Source organism: Delphinapterus leucas, chromosome 2 (genome assembly GCF_059928025.1).
Source record: "Delphinapterus leucas isolate spDelLeu-1000000601 "Yukka" chromosome 2, BTC_Dleu_Yukka2, whole genome shotgun sequence".
Classification (NCBI taxonomy): domain Eukaryota; kingdom Metazoa; phylum Chordata; class Mammalia; order Artiodactyla; family Monodontidae; genus Delphinapterus; species Delphinapterus leucas.
The window spans coordinates 78,558,970-78,580,236 of record NC_143130.1 but is presented as its reverse complement, the minus strand read 5'-3'; the positions used below and the strand labels follow the sequence as shown (position 1 = coordinate 78,580,236).

Below are 21,267 nucleotides of genomic sequence, written 5' to 3'. Positions count from 1 at the left end.
AAATTTGATAAATTCAGACCAGAAAACTTAAGATATTTGAGGCTAAAAAAAAGATGGTTATATCATATATTCTTTTTGTAGAACTAGACCAAAATTAGAACTTGGAGCATTTGTAACTGAATATCTCTGAATATTACGCAGTTATTGACTTTAGGCAAATTATTCAGTGAAAAACATTAAAAAAATTCCTTCCCTATGTTTTTAATCTGAATATAAGGTAAACTTAGTTCTTTATATTAATTAAAGTTTTTGTTTTTAAATGACTTTGCTCATCTCATTCTAAGCTTTTATTTTCAGGTCTTGATTTTGTCATTCAGTTTATATGTAATCCTTTTTCAGCTTTGTGTCACTTGAGACTATGGTGAACATTCCATTTATGCCCTCATGTGAAATCATGGCTAAAAACAGATTTTGGAATGCACGTTGTAGGCTAATTTTTAATTATACAGCTCATTTTATGTTGCTGATTATTTGTATATTCCAGACAAGTTTTGGGATTGCTCTTCATTTGTTTTAACTTCTAAGTGTATTGTAGCTTACAATTCTTCTCTACCTATTAAAAGGTAGTGAAGTTGAGACTGTGCTGCCTGATTAGAGTGGTAGGGAGCGAGCTTAGTGTTAAGGGTGGAAATGAAGGGAGAACATAGGGCTTTAGTTCTTGTGAAGTAGATTCCTCCATCTCATACTAAATTAAAACAAATTCTGGGGGAAATCTTCTAATTCTGTGGACCTTAGTCTATTCTTTCATATGCTGAAAAGTATCCCAAGAAGTCATCTTACTTTCTCCTTTTCTTCTTAACAGTAAGTTCTAGACAATTAGTTGTTTGAAGTGGAATGGCATATTTGAAGATTATATGTTGTCTCTCAAAAGATCATATGTTGTCTTTCAGATCACTGGTTTTTAAAATTTTGTAGGTGTACTTCATCATTAAATATGTGGTTCATTTAGAGAACTTCTGCCATGGAAATAGGGTAATCAAGTCTCGTTTCTTCCCATTTCACTATTTTTCCTTTTATTCTCCCTGGAAAACCTTCCTTGGTACAGCTTCCCCTTCAGAATTGATTTAAGTCCTACTCTGGTTTGTTTCAGTGCATACCTCTTTCACGATACTGTATTTTAACTATCTACTGATAGGTTTCTCTACCTGCTGGTCTGTAACTTCTTAAGGACAGGTCTGCGTCTTACTCATCTTTGTATTTGCAATATTTGGGACAGTCTAGCACTTAGGAAGTATTCATTGCATGGTATATTTGTTTGCTAGGGCTTCCATAACAAAATACCACATGCTGGGTGACTTAAACAACAAAAATCTATTTCATCACAGTTCTGGAGACAAGAAGTCCAAGAACAAGTTGTGGGCAGGTTTGGTTTCTCCTGAGGCCTCTCTCCTTGGTTTGCAGATGGCCGCCTTCCTGTTGTATCCTCACATGGTCTTTTCTCTGTGTCTCTCTGAGTGTCCAGATTTCCTCTTTTTATAAAGGACACCAGTCAGATTGGATTAGGGCCCACTCATATGACCTCATTTAACCTTAATTATTGCTTTGAAGGCCCTATTTATAGTCACATTCTGAGGTACTGGGGGCTAAGGTTTCAACATACGAATTTTGAGGGGACACAATTCAGTCCATAGCACATGAATTTTTTGATTTGGCATACATTCCAGCTGAAGGGGATTTGTTATGGTCCAACACCAAACCAAGGTCGTCAAGGTTGGGACCAAAGATTTCCTAGTTTGTATAAGAACAAATGGCTTAATTCTAGTGTTTTGTCTTAATGTAGTTGTCGTACATATTTAATGATTAAGACGCTGTAGCCTTTAGTGCTTGGAAGTACTACTACTACTAAGTTTTCTTTCCTTCACTGTTTATATCACAAAAAAGTGATAAAACACACTCACACATGCATTTGGGCACGTGAATGCTTTGTGTACATATTGGCTGTTAAAGCATCTTTGCTGAACATTTTAACCCAAGAAATAAATTTTTTTAATTGAAGTACAGTTCATTTACAATGCTGTGTTAATTTCTGCTGTATGGTGAAGTGATTCAGTTGTACATATATATACATTCTTTTTTTAATTCTTTTCCATTATGGTTTGTCACAGGATATTGAATATAATTCCGTATGCTATACAGTAGGACCTTGTCGTTTATCCATTCTATATATAATAGCTTACATCTGCTAACCCCAAACTCCCACTGCATCCCGACCCCACCCCCACCCCTTGGCTACCACAAGTCAGTTCTCTATGCCTGTGAATCTGTTTCTGTTTCGTAGATACGTTCATTTGTTTCATATTTTAGATTCCACATATAAGTGATATGGTGTTTGTCTTTCTCTTTCTGACTTACTTCACTTAGTATGATAATCTCTAGTTCTATCCATGTTGCTGCAAATGGCATGATTTCATTTTTTTTATGACTGAGTGGTATTCCATTGCATATATGTACCACATCTTCTTTATCCATTCATCTATCGATGGATATTTAGGTTGTTTCCATGTCTTGGCAATTGTGAATAGTGCTTCTATGAACATAGGGGTGCATATATCTTTTGAATTATAGTTTTGTCCAGATATTTGTGGGCGGGCTTCAGTAGTTGTGGCAGGTGGGCTTCAGTAGTTGTGGCTCACGGGCTCTAGAGCGCAGGCTCAGTAGTTGTGGCACACGGGCTTAGTTGCTCCGCGGCATGTGGGATCTTCCCAGACCAGGGATTGAACCCGTGTTCCCTGAATTGGCAGGCGGATTCTTAACCACTGCGCCACCAGGGAAGCCCCAGCATTTGTTATTTGTAGACTTTTTAATGATGGCCAGTGTGAGGTGGTACCTCATTGTAATTTTGATTTGCATTTCTGCAATAATTAGTGATGTTGAGCCCAAGAAATACATTTTTATTTGCCAAATTCCCAGTGGTAGTTTGGAAAGGTGACATCATTCAATAATTTCTCTGTAGAAATTCCATGAATTATACATAATTTTCCAGTGTATACAGATACATGCCTTGCTATCCCAGTGGAGCTACCAGATAGTATTAGGCCCTTTCTTTTCCCTTGGTAGTTCCAGCCTTAGAGTCCCACTCCCTCCTCCCTTAGTAGTTCAGTGTAAGATTTTGGGGGATATTGTTGGCAGTAGTGAGGTAATGGTGAGATTGGAGAGCAGGGTAAGCTCCATTGTCTCTCATTTGTCTCCTCCTTTTCCTAGGAATGGGGGAAATTTGCAAATAATACCCTAGTGCCCCCCTTCCCCTTAAAAAAAAGTTTTTATTTTACAGTTTTTCATTTACAGAAAAGTTGCAAAGATAGTACACAGAATTCCCATAAATCTGTCACCGTTTCTCCTATTGTTAACATCTTAGCTATTGTACATCTATCACAACTAAGAAACCAACATTAGTACATTACTTGATTGTAGTCTCCTGTGCTCTCACAGTTTTTCTTTCCTTGTTTGTCATGACTTTAACAGTTTTGAGGAGTGCTTATCAGGTGTTTTGTAGAATGTCCCTCAGTTTGGGTTTGTCTAATATTTTTCTCATTGGTTTGACTCGGGTTGTGGATTCCGGGAAGAATACCACAGAGGTGAAGTGCCCTTGTTAGCATCATGACTTATGATTGATGATATTCACCTTGATCACCTGGTCAAGGTAGGGTTTGCCAGCTTTCGCCACAGTAAAGTTCCTGTCCTTTCCTGTTAGTCTTTTTTTTTTTTTTTTTTGGAAGCAAGTCATTAAAGGGGGACAAATTGTTCAAAGTTCCACCTTCTGGAAGGGATGTATCTACAATAATCATTTGGAATTCTTCTGTCTTTTCACTCCCACTTATTTATTTAATCATTTGTTTATATCAGTGTGGACTAAATGGGTATTTATTTCATACTTTGAGTTTGAATTCAGTACTGTTATTTATTTTGTTGCCACAACTGTTCTAGCTTTGGCCATTAGGAGCTCTTGCAGGTTGGCTCCAGTGTCCCTTTGACATGCCTCTGTTCTTTTGTGTTTTGTGTCCTTTACTTTTTGGTACTGTAAGATACTCCAGGCTCATCTGTTTTTCTTGCCACAGTTCTAGTATCAGCCATTCCTCCAAGGAGCCCTGATTCCTTTTGTTGAAGAATGATATTAAAAATCAGAATCTGGGTGCTGGGTCCTAGTGCCCTTTTCTTGACTCAATTCCTGTGCACAATGTGGAAAGTCTGAATATTTGGATGAATGGTAGAGTGGTTATAGCATCACACATTTGTAACATAGTACTTGATAGTATCTGTGTTTGTTGACTTTGTCTTCTGCTGTGGAGTCATAAAAGCAGATTTTTAATAGTACTTCTAAGTGTTTAAAAACAGAAAAGTTAAAGTCAGAAAGCTTTAAGGAATGTATGCTTGGTTTAAGGCAGGCAAATGGGGAAGAGTCATTAGGTTCTTCTGTTTTATTCTGAATTTCAGAAAAGATGAACTCTCTTTGGATGCAGAAAGGGAGGGTGTCATCAGGAAACCTTCCATGGACAAAGAAGTGTGTTTGAGAACTTCTGCTAACAGGAATTTCAGGCTTCCTTGAGCCTGTTCCTCTCCATTATTATCATCATCATTATTGCTGTCATCATCAATAATATTATTTTGCCATAACTGCTGTTATTCCAGCCTTACCTTTCTTTTCCATAATGCTGAAATTTTTTGTTTTTAAACATACAAGTCATTTACAAATGATTTGTAGACTGTCAGGGCAGGTAAAAGATTAGGGAGGTTGGAGCCTCTTTCCAATTGCTTTTGCTGGAGTTTGGTTGCAAGTAATGGAAATTGGAGCTTTTAATCTATTACTGCCTTGAAACTTTACTAAGTATTTTAGAAAATGAATGGATCTGGATCAAGGAAAGAGTTTGTTGTTGAATTCTCTTGGAAAACCTGATTTGAAATAGCAACTGTAGCTCTAAGAAAAGGTTTTAGTCAAAGAATAGCAGAGTTCATCTTTGTCATAACAGTTGAAGAAAGAGCCAGTGATATTCAGAAGGTTTTCTGAACTTAATTTCTAATTTTTTAAAAATTCTATACTTCAGCCTTTGTCCTCCTACTTATATTCAGCAATTTAGGTCTGACACCCACTAGGGACCAGCGTTTTTAAATAACAAATCTGAATCTCTCTCCTTTTTTTTTTTTCCTATTTGGTTATTTCTCTTTATAAATTTCTCAAAAAAAAAAAAGAATAAAAGTAAGTAAAACATTATAGGTAGAATCCACATATGTTTTCCTTCTTGTCAGTTTGAAGAAACTTTGCATATTAGGAATATAGTTTCATATTTTGCAGGTATTTTGTATATTTTATTCTTTTACCATTTTTGTGAATTTATATGCGTTTTTTTGTACCATCGACATCTTATTTGTACATTCTCAATAAAAATTGAGATAATATTGTTAGTCACAATTGACGTGTTACCATGTTAACCCATGGTAAGCAACTAAAAATTTTTAACCATATTATTATAAATATGTCTAAAACATGCTGTATACTTGTTTATTTTACTGAGAACAGTCTGTCCCCTGGATGGCTCAGAATCATGATTCTGAACATCAGCTTTTATTCCTTGCTTATTACAGTGTTGCCCTCAGAATCTGTTTACATAAATAATGTTATTTAATCTAGGCAAACTGCTGACTTTTTAGTCATTGGGACAAGTGGCTTAGTTCTTCTATCTTTTAATTATTAGGTGCTGCCTCCAGTATTCCATCTGTTATACCTGTAATCAGACAACTAAGCTTATTACTATTAAATATAAAATAATAGTCTCTGAGCATTGAATTGCATGTGGCCTTTCTGACAATTATTTTGAACCTTCGTAGAATCATCTTCCTTTAGGCTCTGTTCCCAAGAGTTGAAGTTGTTGGAAACCTGACTTCCAAATAAATGGAGTATTTATTACTGCCTTACAGAAAGAGAAAAGGGGAGTTATTTCAACAACATGATAAAACCTGAAGAGTATTTTATGCAAGGGAATTATAAGTTACTTAATTATGAAAGATACCATATTTTAACATGAGTATTTTTTTGGGTGGGAGTACGAAGGTTTTTTTTTGTTTCTTGTTTTTTTCATTTAGGGGGTATAAAGTTTAAGGCCAAGTGTGGTACCAGGAAGAAACAGCATTCATTCCAAAATGGCATAATTCTGTAGTGTTCTGCAGTTTGTGGTTCTAGCTCACTTGTTGAGCAGTGCTCTGAAAAAATGTAGACAGCTTCAGGGTCATATTTTGGTGTTTTGGCTCAAGTTTGGTCGATTCTGGGGATGCAGCCCTTGATTTGGTAAACAAGTTCTCCTTCCTTCACACCACCCTCCAACCCTAAAACCACCTTTTGCCCCCACCGCTGCAAAGCCTTCTGCCTGGTCTCTCTGCTTTCTCTCCAGCCTCTTGCTGTTAGCGCCACCTTCAATCTAAACTGTGTTAAATAGAAACATTATCCCTCACTTTTTGATGATTTGACTCTAGCTTAGTCTCTCCCACTAAAAAACAAAACCAAAAAAACCCCCACACCCCAAACATCAGAGTACTTTGATACTGTCATTCTTTGCCGTGTCTCAGCATTGTTTGAAATGAAGGATTTTCTCTGCCTGCCATCACCTTCTGCATACTTCATGGTTTGACTTAGATGTCACCTTCTATATGAATCCTTTACCAGAGACACCACATGCTTTCTCCTTTGTGTTCTATAGAGAGTGCTTTTATTTATATCATTATTCATAGCATTCTGTATTTTGGGTCTTTTATGTTCTTTTTGTCGTACTAAATTATGAACTTCTTGAAAGATAAGACCCTATATCTTATTTATATCTCTGCCCACAGATCCACAAAGCCCTCATAGGTAGTGATTCTTGTTTGTCCACTTTAAGTTGGTTATTGCATTTGCCTTTGACATAGGCTTGTAGTTATTCCAGAACTAATTGAATAACTAGGCATATACTGTATCAGTCAGAAATTTTCATCTTGACTTTTTCAGCCCACCATCATTTGGTTCCACCCTACCTATTTCAAATAGTCTTTCCTGCTTCTCACAAGGATGTGCTCACTGCTTCGTTGAGGTTGTGACTCTTTGTGACTTCAAAGAGTCTTGCATAAGCCACAATTTTTATTTTTGTATTTTTGATTTGATTTCTCCTTACTACTTTAGCATCATTCAACATATGTGACTGTTTATTCGTAAGTAAAAGACCAAATCACTTAAAATTATTAACAAAAATTAGTTCATAATGTTAAATGTACTCTGGTAAAGATGTCAGATCTTATTTAGCAGTATGGTTTAATTCTACATTTAGCTCTTGCAGATTATTAAATTTTGATAAGAAATTAGGCAAGTTAAAGCAGATATCTTTCCACATATAAAATCAAAATATTGTCTTTATGTTGGCCTCTATCACTTTAAAAAAGAAAGAACTCTCAATTCACTTCAAATTTGTGAATTTGAAGCTTTTTGAAAGTTGGCAGATTGATCATTTGAAAAACTATGAAGAACGAAAGATTGTGGAGGTTTGTTTTCCTTGAACATTTTTTTGACTTTTTATGGGTACTTTTCACTTAACTATAATAATTATTGTACTTTCATTGGTAAAGATTATTTGATGATAGATTATTACTTTCCAAGCATGAAAATTTCTTCATACAGATAAGTTCAGAAACAACGTGCCTAGGTAGGCTAGTATCAGTAACTAAAAAGCATAATCAACTCTCAAATTTGACAACTTCATTCAGATTTGCTAACAATTAGATGCTATCAGTTTCTGCCCTATTCTCTCATTAAGCTGTCCAGGACTGGTGGTCATTTCTGGTCACTAAGGAGGAATTTTATGCTTAGCCAAGATTCTCATAAAAATCATACTATCATATATTTGATTTATATAGTAATCTGCTACTAACAAAGTTGTGTCCTAGTCCAGAGGAAAAATAAAATATATTCAGTTATTTTTTTTTACTCCTTTAACTTCTTGTACTTTGATTTCAGAAGTGGCATATGATCATTTTATAAAAAATTCAAACCATGCAGAAATTTGTAACACTAAAGATAAATGCTCCTAACCCAGTGCTCTAAGTCTCCACCTTACAGTTTCAGTCCCAAACTAAGTATATATTTTTCTGTATTTTCCCCATGCATTATAACACTTATTTGCAACCTGCTTTAAAAAAATTATCAGTTTGTACAGAGCCTACCTCATTTTTTTTTTTTTTTTTTTTTTTTTTGCGGTACGCGGGCCTCTCACTGTTGTGGCCTCTCCCGTTGCGGAGCACAGGCTCCGGACGCGCAGTCTCAGCGGCCCTGGCTCACGGGCCTAGCTGTTCCACGGCATGTGGGATCTTCCCGGACCGGGACACAAACCCGTGTCCCCTGCATCAACCACTGCGCCACCAGGGAAGCCCGCCTACCTCATTTTTAAAGGCTGCATAGCAGCTTATTTTATGCATACACCCTGAATTTTTAATTGAGGTATAGTTTATTTACCATATTTTATTGGTTTCAGGTGTATTGGTTTCATAGTGGTTCAATATTTTTATAGGTTATACTGCATTTAAAGTAACTATAAAATAATGGCTATATTTCCCTGTGTTGTACAATATATCCTTGTAGCTTGTTTATTTTATATGTAGTAGTTTGTGCCTCTTAATCCCCCACTCCTATCTTGCCCCCCCTCCTTCATTCTCCCCACTGGTAGCCAGTAGTTTGTTCTCTATATCTGTGAGTCTATTTCTGTTTTATTATATTCATTCATTTGTTTTATTTTTTAGATTCCACATATAAGTGATAACAAGATGTACCTAATTTTATCTTTGTTATAAAAATTAATGCTTGATTTTAAAAAAGGAAAAAAAAAGTTTGAATTCAAATTTTCCCTTTCACTTCTACCCTCCTCAGTTATACATATAACTGTATAGTTGTTATTTTTAATTAAATGTTGAAATGTTTCAAAATTATTTGAAATTTTCAGTGAACAAAATGATGAGAAACAATGTAAACAGTATGAATTTGAATTAATCTTTACATATATGTCTTTAGACTATTAAAAAAAATATGATGTTTTTAAAGGCCCAAGATGTCTATGGTGATGGTATTTATGTTTTATATTTTAAAAATTTGTATCTTCTAATTTGTAACAGAGCCAATTTGGAGTGTTTGCTCATTCAGAAATGAAGTGTCTCTCCACTTACGAGGATTGTGTTGTACAGTTTTGTAGTTTTTCGGATATAAGCCTTTTTTGGTTGATTCTTTCATATTTTCATGATAGAATATATTTTATATAATAGATAATTAGCAATATCTTTATATTTCATGTTGTAATATAAATTCCAAAGTCCAGGCCAGAAATGTTAGATATTTGTGCATTGTACCCTATAATTTGTAATACTGCCTTACTAACTAGTTGAAACTGACTGCCAGATACTCTTCAGGCTTGCCAGGATAGATACACCCTTCATTTTGCTACTGGCCATGATAATAACACAATCATGACTAGAGCAGTAGACTCTCTATAATATATTGAACTCCACCCAGTTTGTACTCATAGGAGACCTAAGTAGATGCTAGCTGTGTTTTTCTTTGGTGACTAATACTTAGGGATTTTAGAGTACTTTAAACAAGACGAACAAGAAAATCATTAAGTTCATTGAGTAATAGAAACCTATTATTAGACAGATATTTAATTTCTCTTTTTCCAAAAGTATAATGTCTAGTATTAGAAATGGGGCAGCTGAAACATCCAGCTCCCCAAACTAATCCTCCATAGTAAAGGAGAGTCTAGAATTATTTGCTTTCATACGTTTTGTACGAAAGAATCTTAGGCCTTTATTTCTGTACTTTAAGGTTCTGCAGGAACAGTAGAGTTTATGCCCTTCTTTGACTCTGAGGACTTCATTTATTTCTAGGTATAAGGGAAGGCCTTAAACATTGTATGCCTTATATGTGTAACTGTAGAAAAGGAATTAGTAACAGCCATTGTGCCAGGCACTCTGATAGGTACTCTCATTTAACTGTTAAAGCACTTTTACGAGGTAGATACTGTTATTGTCCCAGTTTTATAGAGGGGAAACAGTGTTAGTTTAAGTAATATGCCCTAGGTTACACAGATAGTCAGGGGTAGAGACTTGAACCCAGATTTTTTTAGTACACAAATGAATAACGCTTACCTTTGCTTGACTATTTACTCCTTTTTGTCAGTGATCCCACTTAAATGTGGATAATCACCTTGCCTTTCACTCAGTATCCTTTGAGTGTTTTTTTTTCCGTAATATTTTCCCAAAGTCCTTAGATTCACTATAGCTTTTTTGATTATTATTGTACTGTCTTTATTTTCTAGCTTCCTAGAATATTTTGGAGATAGAAGATTTCTTTTTTTGAAGTCTTCCTCTTGGTGGTTTGGTTAATCAGCTAGTTCTCTACCCTAAGTCATTTGAGGTCAAGTTTGTACTGGGATGGTGGGACACAAAAATTCTACATTCACAGAGTAAGCCTTCGATGAAATAATCAACCCATGGGAACTCTAAATGTAAACTGGGTGCTTTCTGTGCTTCTTGGTTCCTTTTTACCCTTTCAGGAGAGATAGTGATCCTGGGCAGACCTCTCATAAGGCAACTTCAAGAGTCTGATAGTTCTAAACTCCATTGTACTGTACCTTCATTCCTTTTAATACCATGAGTAATAATGTCCAGAGCAACATGGAATGGAGGCTGGATATCCCATGTCCACTTCCTCTCAAGTCATTGTCTCTATGGATATCTGTTTAGGTTAAGGAGTAGAGTAAACATCACTGGATTTAGGTCTCAATCCTTTCACTCTCCATATAAATCCTTCTTAGTCCACTTACTTTGAAATGCAACCCTAAGACTGACCTGTGACTCTAGCAAATAATAGGATACTCCCTTTTATATCAACACGGAGCCCTCCAGTGAGACTCCCTGTCCTTCCCATTCCCTACTCAGAGGGTTTCAATATTTTACTTGGAAAAGTAAGGAGAAATTCTGAGCTGCTTAACATAAAACTATGAACTACAGTATGCTAGAGGACTATAGATAACAGAATTTTTGAAGGTGAAGAGAATTGGAATGCTAGTTTCCCTTGTTTTATAGTTGAAGAAAATTTCCTATTAATTTTTGCATAATTGACATGCTAGTAGTTGTTTCTTATAGGTCCTGTGTGTCTCTTGTTAAATTTGATACTAGGTATCAAATCTTTTCACCTCTATAGTGACTGGTATATTTTTGTTATTCTGTAATATTTTCTAACTAGCTACTGTTTATTTAAAAGAAAGTCATTGATTTTGGAGTATTATTTTGGTAAACATACATGTACCTGTCCTGTCTTACTGTTTCCAGTGGTTTTCCTGTTCTCATCTGTTAATGTCATTTGCAAATAATGATAAAAAAAAATCACTTTCTTTTTAAAATTTATGTCCATTCTCTTGTTTGAATGACTTGACTAGTCTTTCCAGAACAGTGTTATATAATGATGAAAACCATTTTTTCTTCTTGATTTTAGTGAGAATGCCTATAGTGTTTCACCATTAACTATCAGTTGTTTTTCTTTTTTCTTTTTTTTCCCCCTGAGTTGTGCAGGGCAAATAAAACATGTGTATGACTGAATCCAGCCAATTCTCTGGTTTGAAGATTTATTTATTTATTAAAAATTTATTATTTATTTATTTATTTGGCTGTGCTGGGCCTTAGTTGCAGCATGTGGGCTCCTTAGTTGCAGCATGCAGGGTCTTTAGTTGCAGCATGTGAGATCTTTTAGTTGCAGCATGTGGGATCTAGTTCCCTCACCAGGGATTGAACCTGGGCCCCCTGCGTTGGGAGTGCGGGGTCTTAACCACTGGACTGCCAGGGAAGTCCCTGAAGATTTATTTTTTAACCTTGGACCTTGATGCCCTCAGAGACATTAAAAGTGGTCTCTGCAGACTTTCTGGAAGATGCAACCAGTATTTAATACTGTTTAACACTATTTAATACTTACTATACATTGAGAAGCAGCAATGTAGATCAGGTTTGCCAATTTTATAGAGAAGAAAAATCTCTTATTTCCCTACTGTTCCCTTTTGAGATCAGTTTCTCTACTTTAAGGGCTTATTGGACTCTGAAATATAAGATAAATGTCTTCTGTCGTTCTAGAGCTTCTGTAACTGAAAATTGGGCCATGGTAAATGTTCAAGAAGTCTTAGACATAATTATTACATAATTTTGTTATTACTATTATTCTTCATATTCTCCTCTTTCCTATCTAAGTGATTGGTATCATCATATTCTTAGTTACCCAAGCAAAAAATACAGCAGTCATTTTTTACTTTTATCCATGCATTCTTTTACGGATTAATCCAATTTCAAAATATTCATTGAGTGCCTACTATGTGCCAGTCACCTGTTTGGTTTTTTTTAACATCTTTATTGGAGTATAATTGCTTTACAATGTTGTGTTAGTTTCTGCTATATAACAAAGTGAATCAGCTGTACGTATACATATGTTCCCATATCTCTTCCCTCTTGCGTCTCCCTCCCACCCTCCCTATCCCACCCCTCTAGGTGGTCACAAAGCACTGAGCTGATCTCCCTGTGTTATGCAGCTGTTTCCCAGTCAGCTGTTGTAATTAGTACAAGTCAGGCAGTGAATAGGACAGACAAGGTTTCTGCTTTCTTTGAACTTCCATTCTAGTCAGGGAACTTGTACAATGTGCAGTAAATAATGAGATAATTTCATTTAATTGGCAAGTCAATTACTTTACAGAAATCAGGATGTGATATAGAGTGGTGGGGAAAAGAGATTGGTTCTTTTGGATTTTTTTTTTTTTTTTTTTTTTCCGGTACGCGGGCCTCTCACTGCTGTGGCCTCTCCCGTTGCGGAGCACAGGCTCCGGACGCACAGGCCCAGTGGCCATGGCTCACGGGCCCAGCCGCTCTGCGGCATGTGGGATCCTCCCGGACCAGGGCACGAACCTGTGTCCCCTGCATCGGCAGGTGGACTCTCAACCACTGTGCCACCAGGGAAGCCCGAGATTGGTTCTTTAAATGAAGTGTGTGTTAGTCCAGGTCCTTTGAGAAACAGATAGCACAACAGGATTAAATGTGTAGGGATTTTTTTTTTTGTGGTGGTAAATTACACATAATATAAAATTTACTGTTTTAACCATTTTTAAGTATATGGTTTGGCATTAAATACATTCACATTGCTGTACAACCATCATCACCATCCATGTCCAGAACTTGTTTGTACTCTCCAACCGAAACTCTGTACCCATGTAACACTAACTCCCCTTCCCCCTCCCCCTAGTCCCTGGCAACCACCATTCTACTTTCTGTCTTTATGAATTTGACTACTCTATGTACCTTATATAAGCGGACTCATACTATTTGACCTTTTGTGACTGGCTTATTTCACTTAACATAATGTCCTCAAGGTCCGTTCATGTTGTAGCATGTGTCAGAATTTCCTTTTTTTTTAAACTTTTTGTTTTTAGAGCAGTTTTAGGTTTACAACAAAATTGAAAGGGAGGTTTAGAGATTCCTCTTATACTTTCTGCCCCCACGTATGCATAGCCTTCTCCATTATCAATATGTCATCAAAAGATACTTTTTTTTTTAACCAAGGACGAACCTAAATTGACCCATCGTAATCACTCAAAGGTTCATGGTTTACCTTAGGGTTCACTCTTGGTGTTGTACCTTCTGTGGGTTTAGACAAATGTATAATGGCATATAGTCATCATCATAATATCGGAGTATTTTCACTGCCCTAAAAATCCTCTGTGGTCTACCTATTCATTGTTCCCCCTCCCCCAGCCCCTGCCCTGTAAAACCACTGATCTGCAACCACTGATTTTCTCCATAGTTTTACCTTTTCCAGAATGTTAAATAGTTGAAGTCATACACAATGTAGCCTTTTCAGGTTGGCTTCTTTCACTTAATAATAATGCATTTAAGGTACTTCCATGTCTTTTCATCACTTGATAACTTCTTTCTTTTTAGCACTGAATAATATTCAATTGTCTGGATAAACTACAGTTTATCTATTAACCTCCTGAAGGACATCTTGGTTCCAAGTTTTGCCAGTTATGAATAAAGCTGCTGTAAACATATGTGTGCAGGTTTTTCTGTGGATTCCTTCCTAAATTTCTAAAGCTGAATATTCCGTTGCATGTGTACCACGTTTTGTTTATCCATTCATCTGTCATTGGACACGTAGGATGCTTCCACCTTTTGGCTGTTGTGAATAATGCTGCTATGAACGTGTGTGCGGAAATATCTGTTCAAGTCCCTGCTTTCTTTTAGGTATATACCAGAAATGGAATTGCTAGATCCTATACTAATTCTGTGTTAATTGTTTTAGGAATTGCCATACCCTTTTCCAGAGCTACTGCACCATTTTATGTTCCCACCATTGTAAGGGTTCCAGTTTTTGTGCATCCTTACACTTGCTATTTTGGGTTTCTTTGATGATAGCCTTCCTAATGGGTGTGAAGTGTATCTCATATTTTTGACTTACACTTCCATAATGGTTAGTGAAGTCATTGAGCATATTTTCATGTGCTTATCGGCACATGTGCTTATTTCACGTGCTTATTTTATATCTTATTTGGAAAAATGACTATTCAAGTCCTTAGTTAATTTTTAATTGGGTCGTTTGTTTTTTGTTGTTGTTGAGTTCCAGGAGTTCTCATACCAATCCCTTATCTGATGTATGATTTACAAACATTTTCTCCTATTCTGTAGATTGCCTTTTCACTCTGTTGGTACTGTTCTTTCTTACTAATGGAATTTTCATTATTCGGAATATGTAAAGTATACTGTCTATATTATCTAGCTATAAGTAGTGGTTTTTATAAAGTATTTAAATAATAGGAAAGTATTCTGTCAGGCAATTGATTTAATATTCTTAAACTGGCACAAAGTAAAATAAATATCAGTGAAAGAGAAAAGGTTTAAAACATGCCTGTGGCACAAGTATTAATTTTTTCCATGTAATTATATGAAAGAAGATAAACAGCAAACATATTTCTAGTTCATTTTCTGAAAACCTCTAAAACTTTTGTAGAAGATTCAAAATTATCTTATACATTTCTTTTAAAATCTTGTTCCTTTAGAATTATGTAAAATTAATTATTTAAAAAATTCAAAATTTAAACTATTGTGTTAATCATAAAAAAGTATATTTACCTTTGGTAGTGAAGGTTCATACTAATAATAGTGACTGTTTCTAAACTGTATTACAGTTTAGAAGTACAGTTCCTGAAAGTTGTATTGGTAATCTTAATGGGTTTTTACCCCCCTTATTAAGCTTATACCCTCATATAAGCTTAATTTATAATGTAAATTGCCAAATCCTAACCCTAATTTTTAGTTCTGAAAGTTAGCCTTTTTAGCTGTCGTGCTTTTTTTTTTTTTTTTGCGGTATGCGGGTCTCTCACTGTTGTGGCCTCTCCCGTTGCGGACGCGCAGGCTCAGCGGCCATGGCTCACGGGCCCAGCCGCTCCGCGGCATATGGGATCTTCCCGGACCAGGGCACGAACCCGTGTCCCCTGCATCGGCAGGCGGACTCTCAACCACTGCGCCACCAGCGAAGCCTGCTGTTGTGCTTTTTTTCATGCAAGATTTACTAGTTGTGTATCCTAAACTATTGTCTGTCAGGAGTAAATGGTATGCTGCTGTTATAGCAATAAAATGATTGGATCAAACCAGTACTAAGAGGGACTAGTGTTATGGTTTCAGTATTGAAACACTGTATAATATCAAACCATTCATAATGTGGCCAAGGAGATAGATATATCTAGTGCAAACTTGCCTCCTTTGTAAATTAGGTCAGCCAGTAATTTTTACAGAAATAAAAGACTAGGGCTTCCCTGGTGGCGCAGTGGTTGAGTCTGCCTGCCAACGCAGGGGACACGGGTTCGTGCCCGGGTCCAGGAGGATCCCACATGAAGCAGGGCAGCTTGGGCCCGTGAGCCATGGCCGCAGAGCCTGTGCGTCTGGAGCCTGTGCTCCGCAACGGGAGAGGCCACAGCAGTGAGAGGCCCGCGTACTGCAAAAAAATAAAAATAAAAAAAATAAATAAAATAAAATAATTTAAAAAAAAGAAATAAAAGACTATATCATGATTTTATCAAATAGCAAATAGTTCAGAACATTCTTTATTGATCCTTTGTGTTAATCTTGTTGCTTTTTTAGTTTAAAAAATATAGTATTGGTATTTATTTCTTTACATGACCTTGCTTCTCTTCTTTTTCTTAGTTCAAAATAGAGCATACATTTGTACTCCCCTGGTGGGAACATCTCAGGTTATAAGGGATGTTAATATTGCATCTAAGGACTGCATGACAACGCAGAGAACAGTTACTGGTATACAAATGCACGTACCACACACCACATTATACACCACCATTCTCCCTTATTCCCTCCCTGCCTTGAATGGGGCAGACAGAATTTACCAAAAACCAGAGCAGAGTTAACCATAAAGAGTTCATTATTTTGGCTTTGGGGCATAAACTGATGGAAAAGAAATTGAGTTTAGTAAATTATGCTATGAATCACTTCTTTGTAAATTCATTTATATATTCCTGGTCTCATAATTTATCTGTTCTTTTGGCAAGTTTTTATTGCCTCTCAGGATCTCCATTACCAAGGCCCAGAGGGTGACTTAGTAATTAAGGATGAGGAGTCTAAGACACTTTTTTTCTTCAGCATATGAAGACTGTTTCCTCAGAGATCCAACTCAGCACAGCTCCTGGGAGACATGACTTCTAGAAGAACCCCAGATTTTTTCAAATGACATGATTTTTTTGATGTGAATCAAAAGAGGGGTTCATAATTATCTGATGCCCAGATAATTATGATACTTTACGTCTTGACTTTTTGGCAACAGCTTTATCGAGATATAATTCACATACCATACAAGTCTCTCTTTAAGTGTACTGAACTCAGTGGTTTTCATAATATTCACTGAGTTGAACAACCATCAAAGGAATCTTAAAATATGTGGGTTTTTTGACCTTTTTTTAACTTAGCATAGTGTTTTTGAGGTTCGTATCATGTTGTAACATGAATCAGTACTTCATTTCTTTTGATTACTGAGTATTAATCCATTTTGTGGATTTATTTTTTCATCAGTTGATGGACATTTATGTTGTTTACACTTTTTGGCTCTTACTAGTGGCTCTAATGGTGTTATGAATATTTGTGTATAAATTTTTGTATGGATGTATGTTTTTATTTCTCTTGGGTGTATACCTTGGAGTGGAAGTGCTGGATCATATGATAACTCTGTGTTTAATCTTTTGAGGAACTGCCAAACTACTTTCCCAAAGTGTATACACCATTTTACATTCCCACCAGCAATGTATGAGGGTTCCATTTTCTTTACTTCCTTGCCAGCACTTGCTGTTATCTGTATTTTTTATTATAGCTATCCTAGTGGGACCAACTTAAGTCTTGAATCACATATACCTGTGCCTTATCGTTGTGGCCTGTTTTTTGTTGCATTTAATTATGGTGATCCTTGTGTGACTGGCCACCTCTTACGGTTTCTCATTGCTGTACCCTTGTGTTCACCCATCTTTTTGTTCCTCCTTTACTGTGGATCCAGACAGGGCTTGATGACTGATCTTGGATACGCCACCACCTGCCCTTGAAGAAGATAGAGGTTTTGATAGCTTCGTATAGAAATAGGTTGTTTCATTTTTTAATTACTGTCATCTGTTCATCTATTTGATAATAGTTATATACTAAAATATATACCTGTGAAGTTGTTTATTCCTGTAAGTTTCATTTGTGGAGAAGAAAAAACTTGCTACTAAATATCTTTTTTTCCTCTCTTTTTCGGAAGTGGTTTACAAAGTGCACGTTAAGTACAAAACTATGGTGTTAGAAGTTAAGTTAATGGTTACACCTCTTGGTGGGTGGAGTGACTGGAAGGGGATTTCTGGAGTGCTGGTTATCTTATGTTTCTTGATCTTGGAGCTAGTTACATAGATGTGTGAGAATTCACCGAGCTATAGACTTAGAGTACATGTGTCTTTGTTATATACTTCAATAAAAACTTAAGTTAAAATTGTTAACATTGTTTAAATCATTTTTAGCACTAGTAAAGGTTTTCATTTGTCATATTAACTACCTTTTAAATAAGTATATTCCATTTTGAGTCATTATATTTACTACCTTAAATTATCACCATTCTTATATGTACATTGAGTTGATGTAGATGCTATAATTTCAAGTCCCCTTGTTCAGCTGCTCATAATTTCAGAGATTTAATGATTTAGATTCTTAGATTAGCTGTAGAAAGTTTGATTTTATGCTCTGCTGTGTTGCTTTAACTGAATGATCTTCAGCAGTTCAGTTTTGGCTCTGGTCATTCTGTATGTATCTAAAACTTTATGAAATGCAGTAGTTGTGCCTACTGTCTATTGGTGAGTTCAGGTTCTCGTTAGAGACTAGAGTGCTATGAAGGAAAGAACCATGAAAGAGAAGCTATATTTATATTAGTTCGTTGTTTATAGTAATATATCTAACATAGTAACCATATAGATGTACAGAAAGTATTTGATGTAATTATCACTTTAAAATGTGATACCAGGAGAAAACCAGTGTTGACTAATCAAAGTCTTTTGAATTCTAATCTTTTTGTCTATTTTTACTATAATAGGTTTTGGAGAAATTGTTTGATTTTGACCAAATATGTTATGCTGCTGAAGTTAGGAAGATACACAGTAAGATCAGTTTTCTGGTTAATAGAAGTTTTGAAGTAGGCTTATGTTCTGTAATCTTTATTTCTAAAAATTGGGTTTATGGGTAAGAGGTATCAGAGAAAATTGACTCGTTACAGCCATTTTATATTCTGATGAGGAAAAGGCAATTCTGCCCTATTACAGGGATATTTTCAGTGGAATCTGAGAACTGCTTAAACAGTATAATAAAACACATTAACCATCTTTTTAATATCTTATTGTGTCTTCTAGGCCTTCCTTAAAGTTTCCCATGTCTCAATGGACTCCTGAATATAACAAGCTCTATACCTTAAAAGTGGATATGAAGAGTGAGATTCCTTCTGATGCACCAAAGACACAGGAGAGTCTGAAAGGGATCCTTTTGCATCCAGAGCCCATTGGGGCAGCCAGAAGTTTTCCTGCAGGAGTTGAGATGATTAATAGTAAAGTGGGGAATGAATTCTCACATTTGTGTGATGATTCTCAAAAACAAGAGAAGGACATGAATGGTAACCAACAAGAGCAAGAAAAAAGTGTTGTTGTGAGGAAAAAACGCAAAAGCCAGCAGGCTGGCCCTTCATACATGCAAAATTGTGCTAAAGAGAACCAGGGAATATTAGGATTGAGACAACACCTAGAAACACCAAGTGATGAAGATAACGATTCTTCTTTTAGTGATTGTCTTTCTTCTCCTTCATCTAGTCTACATTTTGGAGACTCTGATACTGTGACTTCAGATGAGGATAAAGAAGTCTCTGTAAGACATTCCCAGGCAATTTTGAGTGCTAAAAGTAGAACTCATAGTGCACGGTCCCATAAGTGGCCTCGGACTGAGACAGAATCTGTTTCAGGATTGTTAATGAAAAGACCCTGTTTTCATAGCAGTTCATTAAGGAGACTTCCATGCAGAAAGAGATTTGTGAAAAATAATTCCTCCCAGAGGACACAGAAACAAAAAGAGAGGATATTAATGCAGAGGAAAAAACGAGAAGTGTTAGCCCGAAGAAAATATGCATTGCTCCCCAGTTCTAGTAGCTCTAGTGAGAATGACCTCAGCAGTGAATCCTCTTCCAGCTCATCAACTGAAGGAGAAGAAGATTTGTTTGTTTCTACCAGTGAAAACCACCAAAACAATCCAACTGTTCCCTCAGGTAAAAATTTTGTTTCTTAAGTTTCGGAATAGCATGGAAGCTATTGCATTGTGTTTGTGCTTATTTTCTTCTACGTTTTAGTGATTTCATTGTATTTAGAAGGAATATGAGGCTCTATTAACTTTAATTTTTAAGCCATATAGATAAATTACCAACTGTAGTATTAAACCATGACCCCAATTCTAAGATACAAATTTTAAAAATTTCTAAAATTTTAAATAGAAAATTTAAAAATTTTCTATTTTTCTGGCAAAAGTAAAGCACGAGGTTTTATTGGGGTTTTTTTTGGAAAAAGTTTTTATTTTATACATAATCAGATTATATTTTGTGAGTTGTTGATTTATGGTACAGTTTTTTTTCCCATAGTACTTCTTTAGTACGTTTAACTTTTATGAGTGCCTTTTCAGATAGCTATGTGATGGATTTCTTTCACATTCAACTACAGTAAGAACAATTCTAGTCACTAAAAAAGGACGCTTATTTTTCCTTTAAGTACTCTATTCTTACTGTTTACTCTTCCTTTGTCATGTTCTTTATAACGGAAAAATAATTTCAAGCATTTGAGAGGTAGCTTTTATTCTAATACTGGAACACAAACTTTTAGTCCTGACGGTGCTCAGTAGAGCCTATGATTAATCAGTTAAAAATGAATCGATAGATGATTAGCTTGAGTGCGCCCCTCACCACAGTAAATGTTATATTTAACTAGAATAAGATCATGTACAGTCTCTGAAGTGTATATATGTTATATTTAACTAGAATAAGTTCATATACAGTCTCTGAAGTGTATGTTCCATATAAACCATTTTTACAGTTTGTTGTAATTTAAGGTAATTTGATGAAGTGAGCATTGAGTGAAGCCTGAACTGAGGTAAAAGGTTAATTTCTTGTGAAAGTGTAAGGAAAGTGGGGCTGGGAGAGCTTTTTAAACGGCTAAGATAATGGTTTGCAATTACTGACACAGTGCTTTCCTAGTCTTTGCCTGGTGTCCTGCCTATTGAGGACAAAGCCCACTTACTAGTCTCCTGTGCAGATATGCCATTTCTCCCTCTTCTCTCCTTCTATATGGGTCCCTTCCTTTTCCAAGACACCCTTTCCTCTTCCACGTTTATTTTTCTATTCTTGCCAGAACCCTGAAATCAGCAACTTTGTTCTTAATTTTCATCTTAGCTATGGTTAGTTCATTTTTTATAACCTACCCAAATATTTGTTTTAAAAAGAGTTAATTGAGATCACCTGCAGCTGAAAGGAGGTTCCAGCAACCATTCCCTGAGGTTTCTTGAGAAAGAGGGAGGTGAGAATAGGCATTGTCTTGCTTAATGTCACATTTCACATTTTTCTCAGGTAATTAGAATGTGAAGACTCTAGTTTTGGGAGTAGGAGCAGCAGAGTCCAATTTCTGCTTGAAATTAGTGAGG

General features: G+C 35.9%; 1 protein-coding gene across 13 annotated transcripts in view; it reads left to right on the top strand.

Annotated features, from left to right (window-relative positions):
* The window catches only part of RNF111 (ring finger protein 111), an 80,550-nt gene that overhangs the window by 14,597 nt on the left and 44,686 nt on the right, over window positions 1-21,267 (top strand). For 11 of the 13 annotated variants that reach the window (XM_022579643.3, XM_022579637.3, XM_022579644.3 and 8 more), the window contains one exon: window positions 18,951-19,849. In XM_022579643.3, the coding sequence (XP_022435351.1) occupies window positions 18,951-19,849 (899 nt within the window). Of the gene's footprint in view, window positions 1-18,637; window positions 18,702-18,950; window positions 19,850-21,267 lie in introns of all 13 variants that reach the window. The other 2 variants (XM_089904655.1, XM_089904651.1) reach the window with 1 other exon arrangement.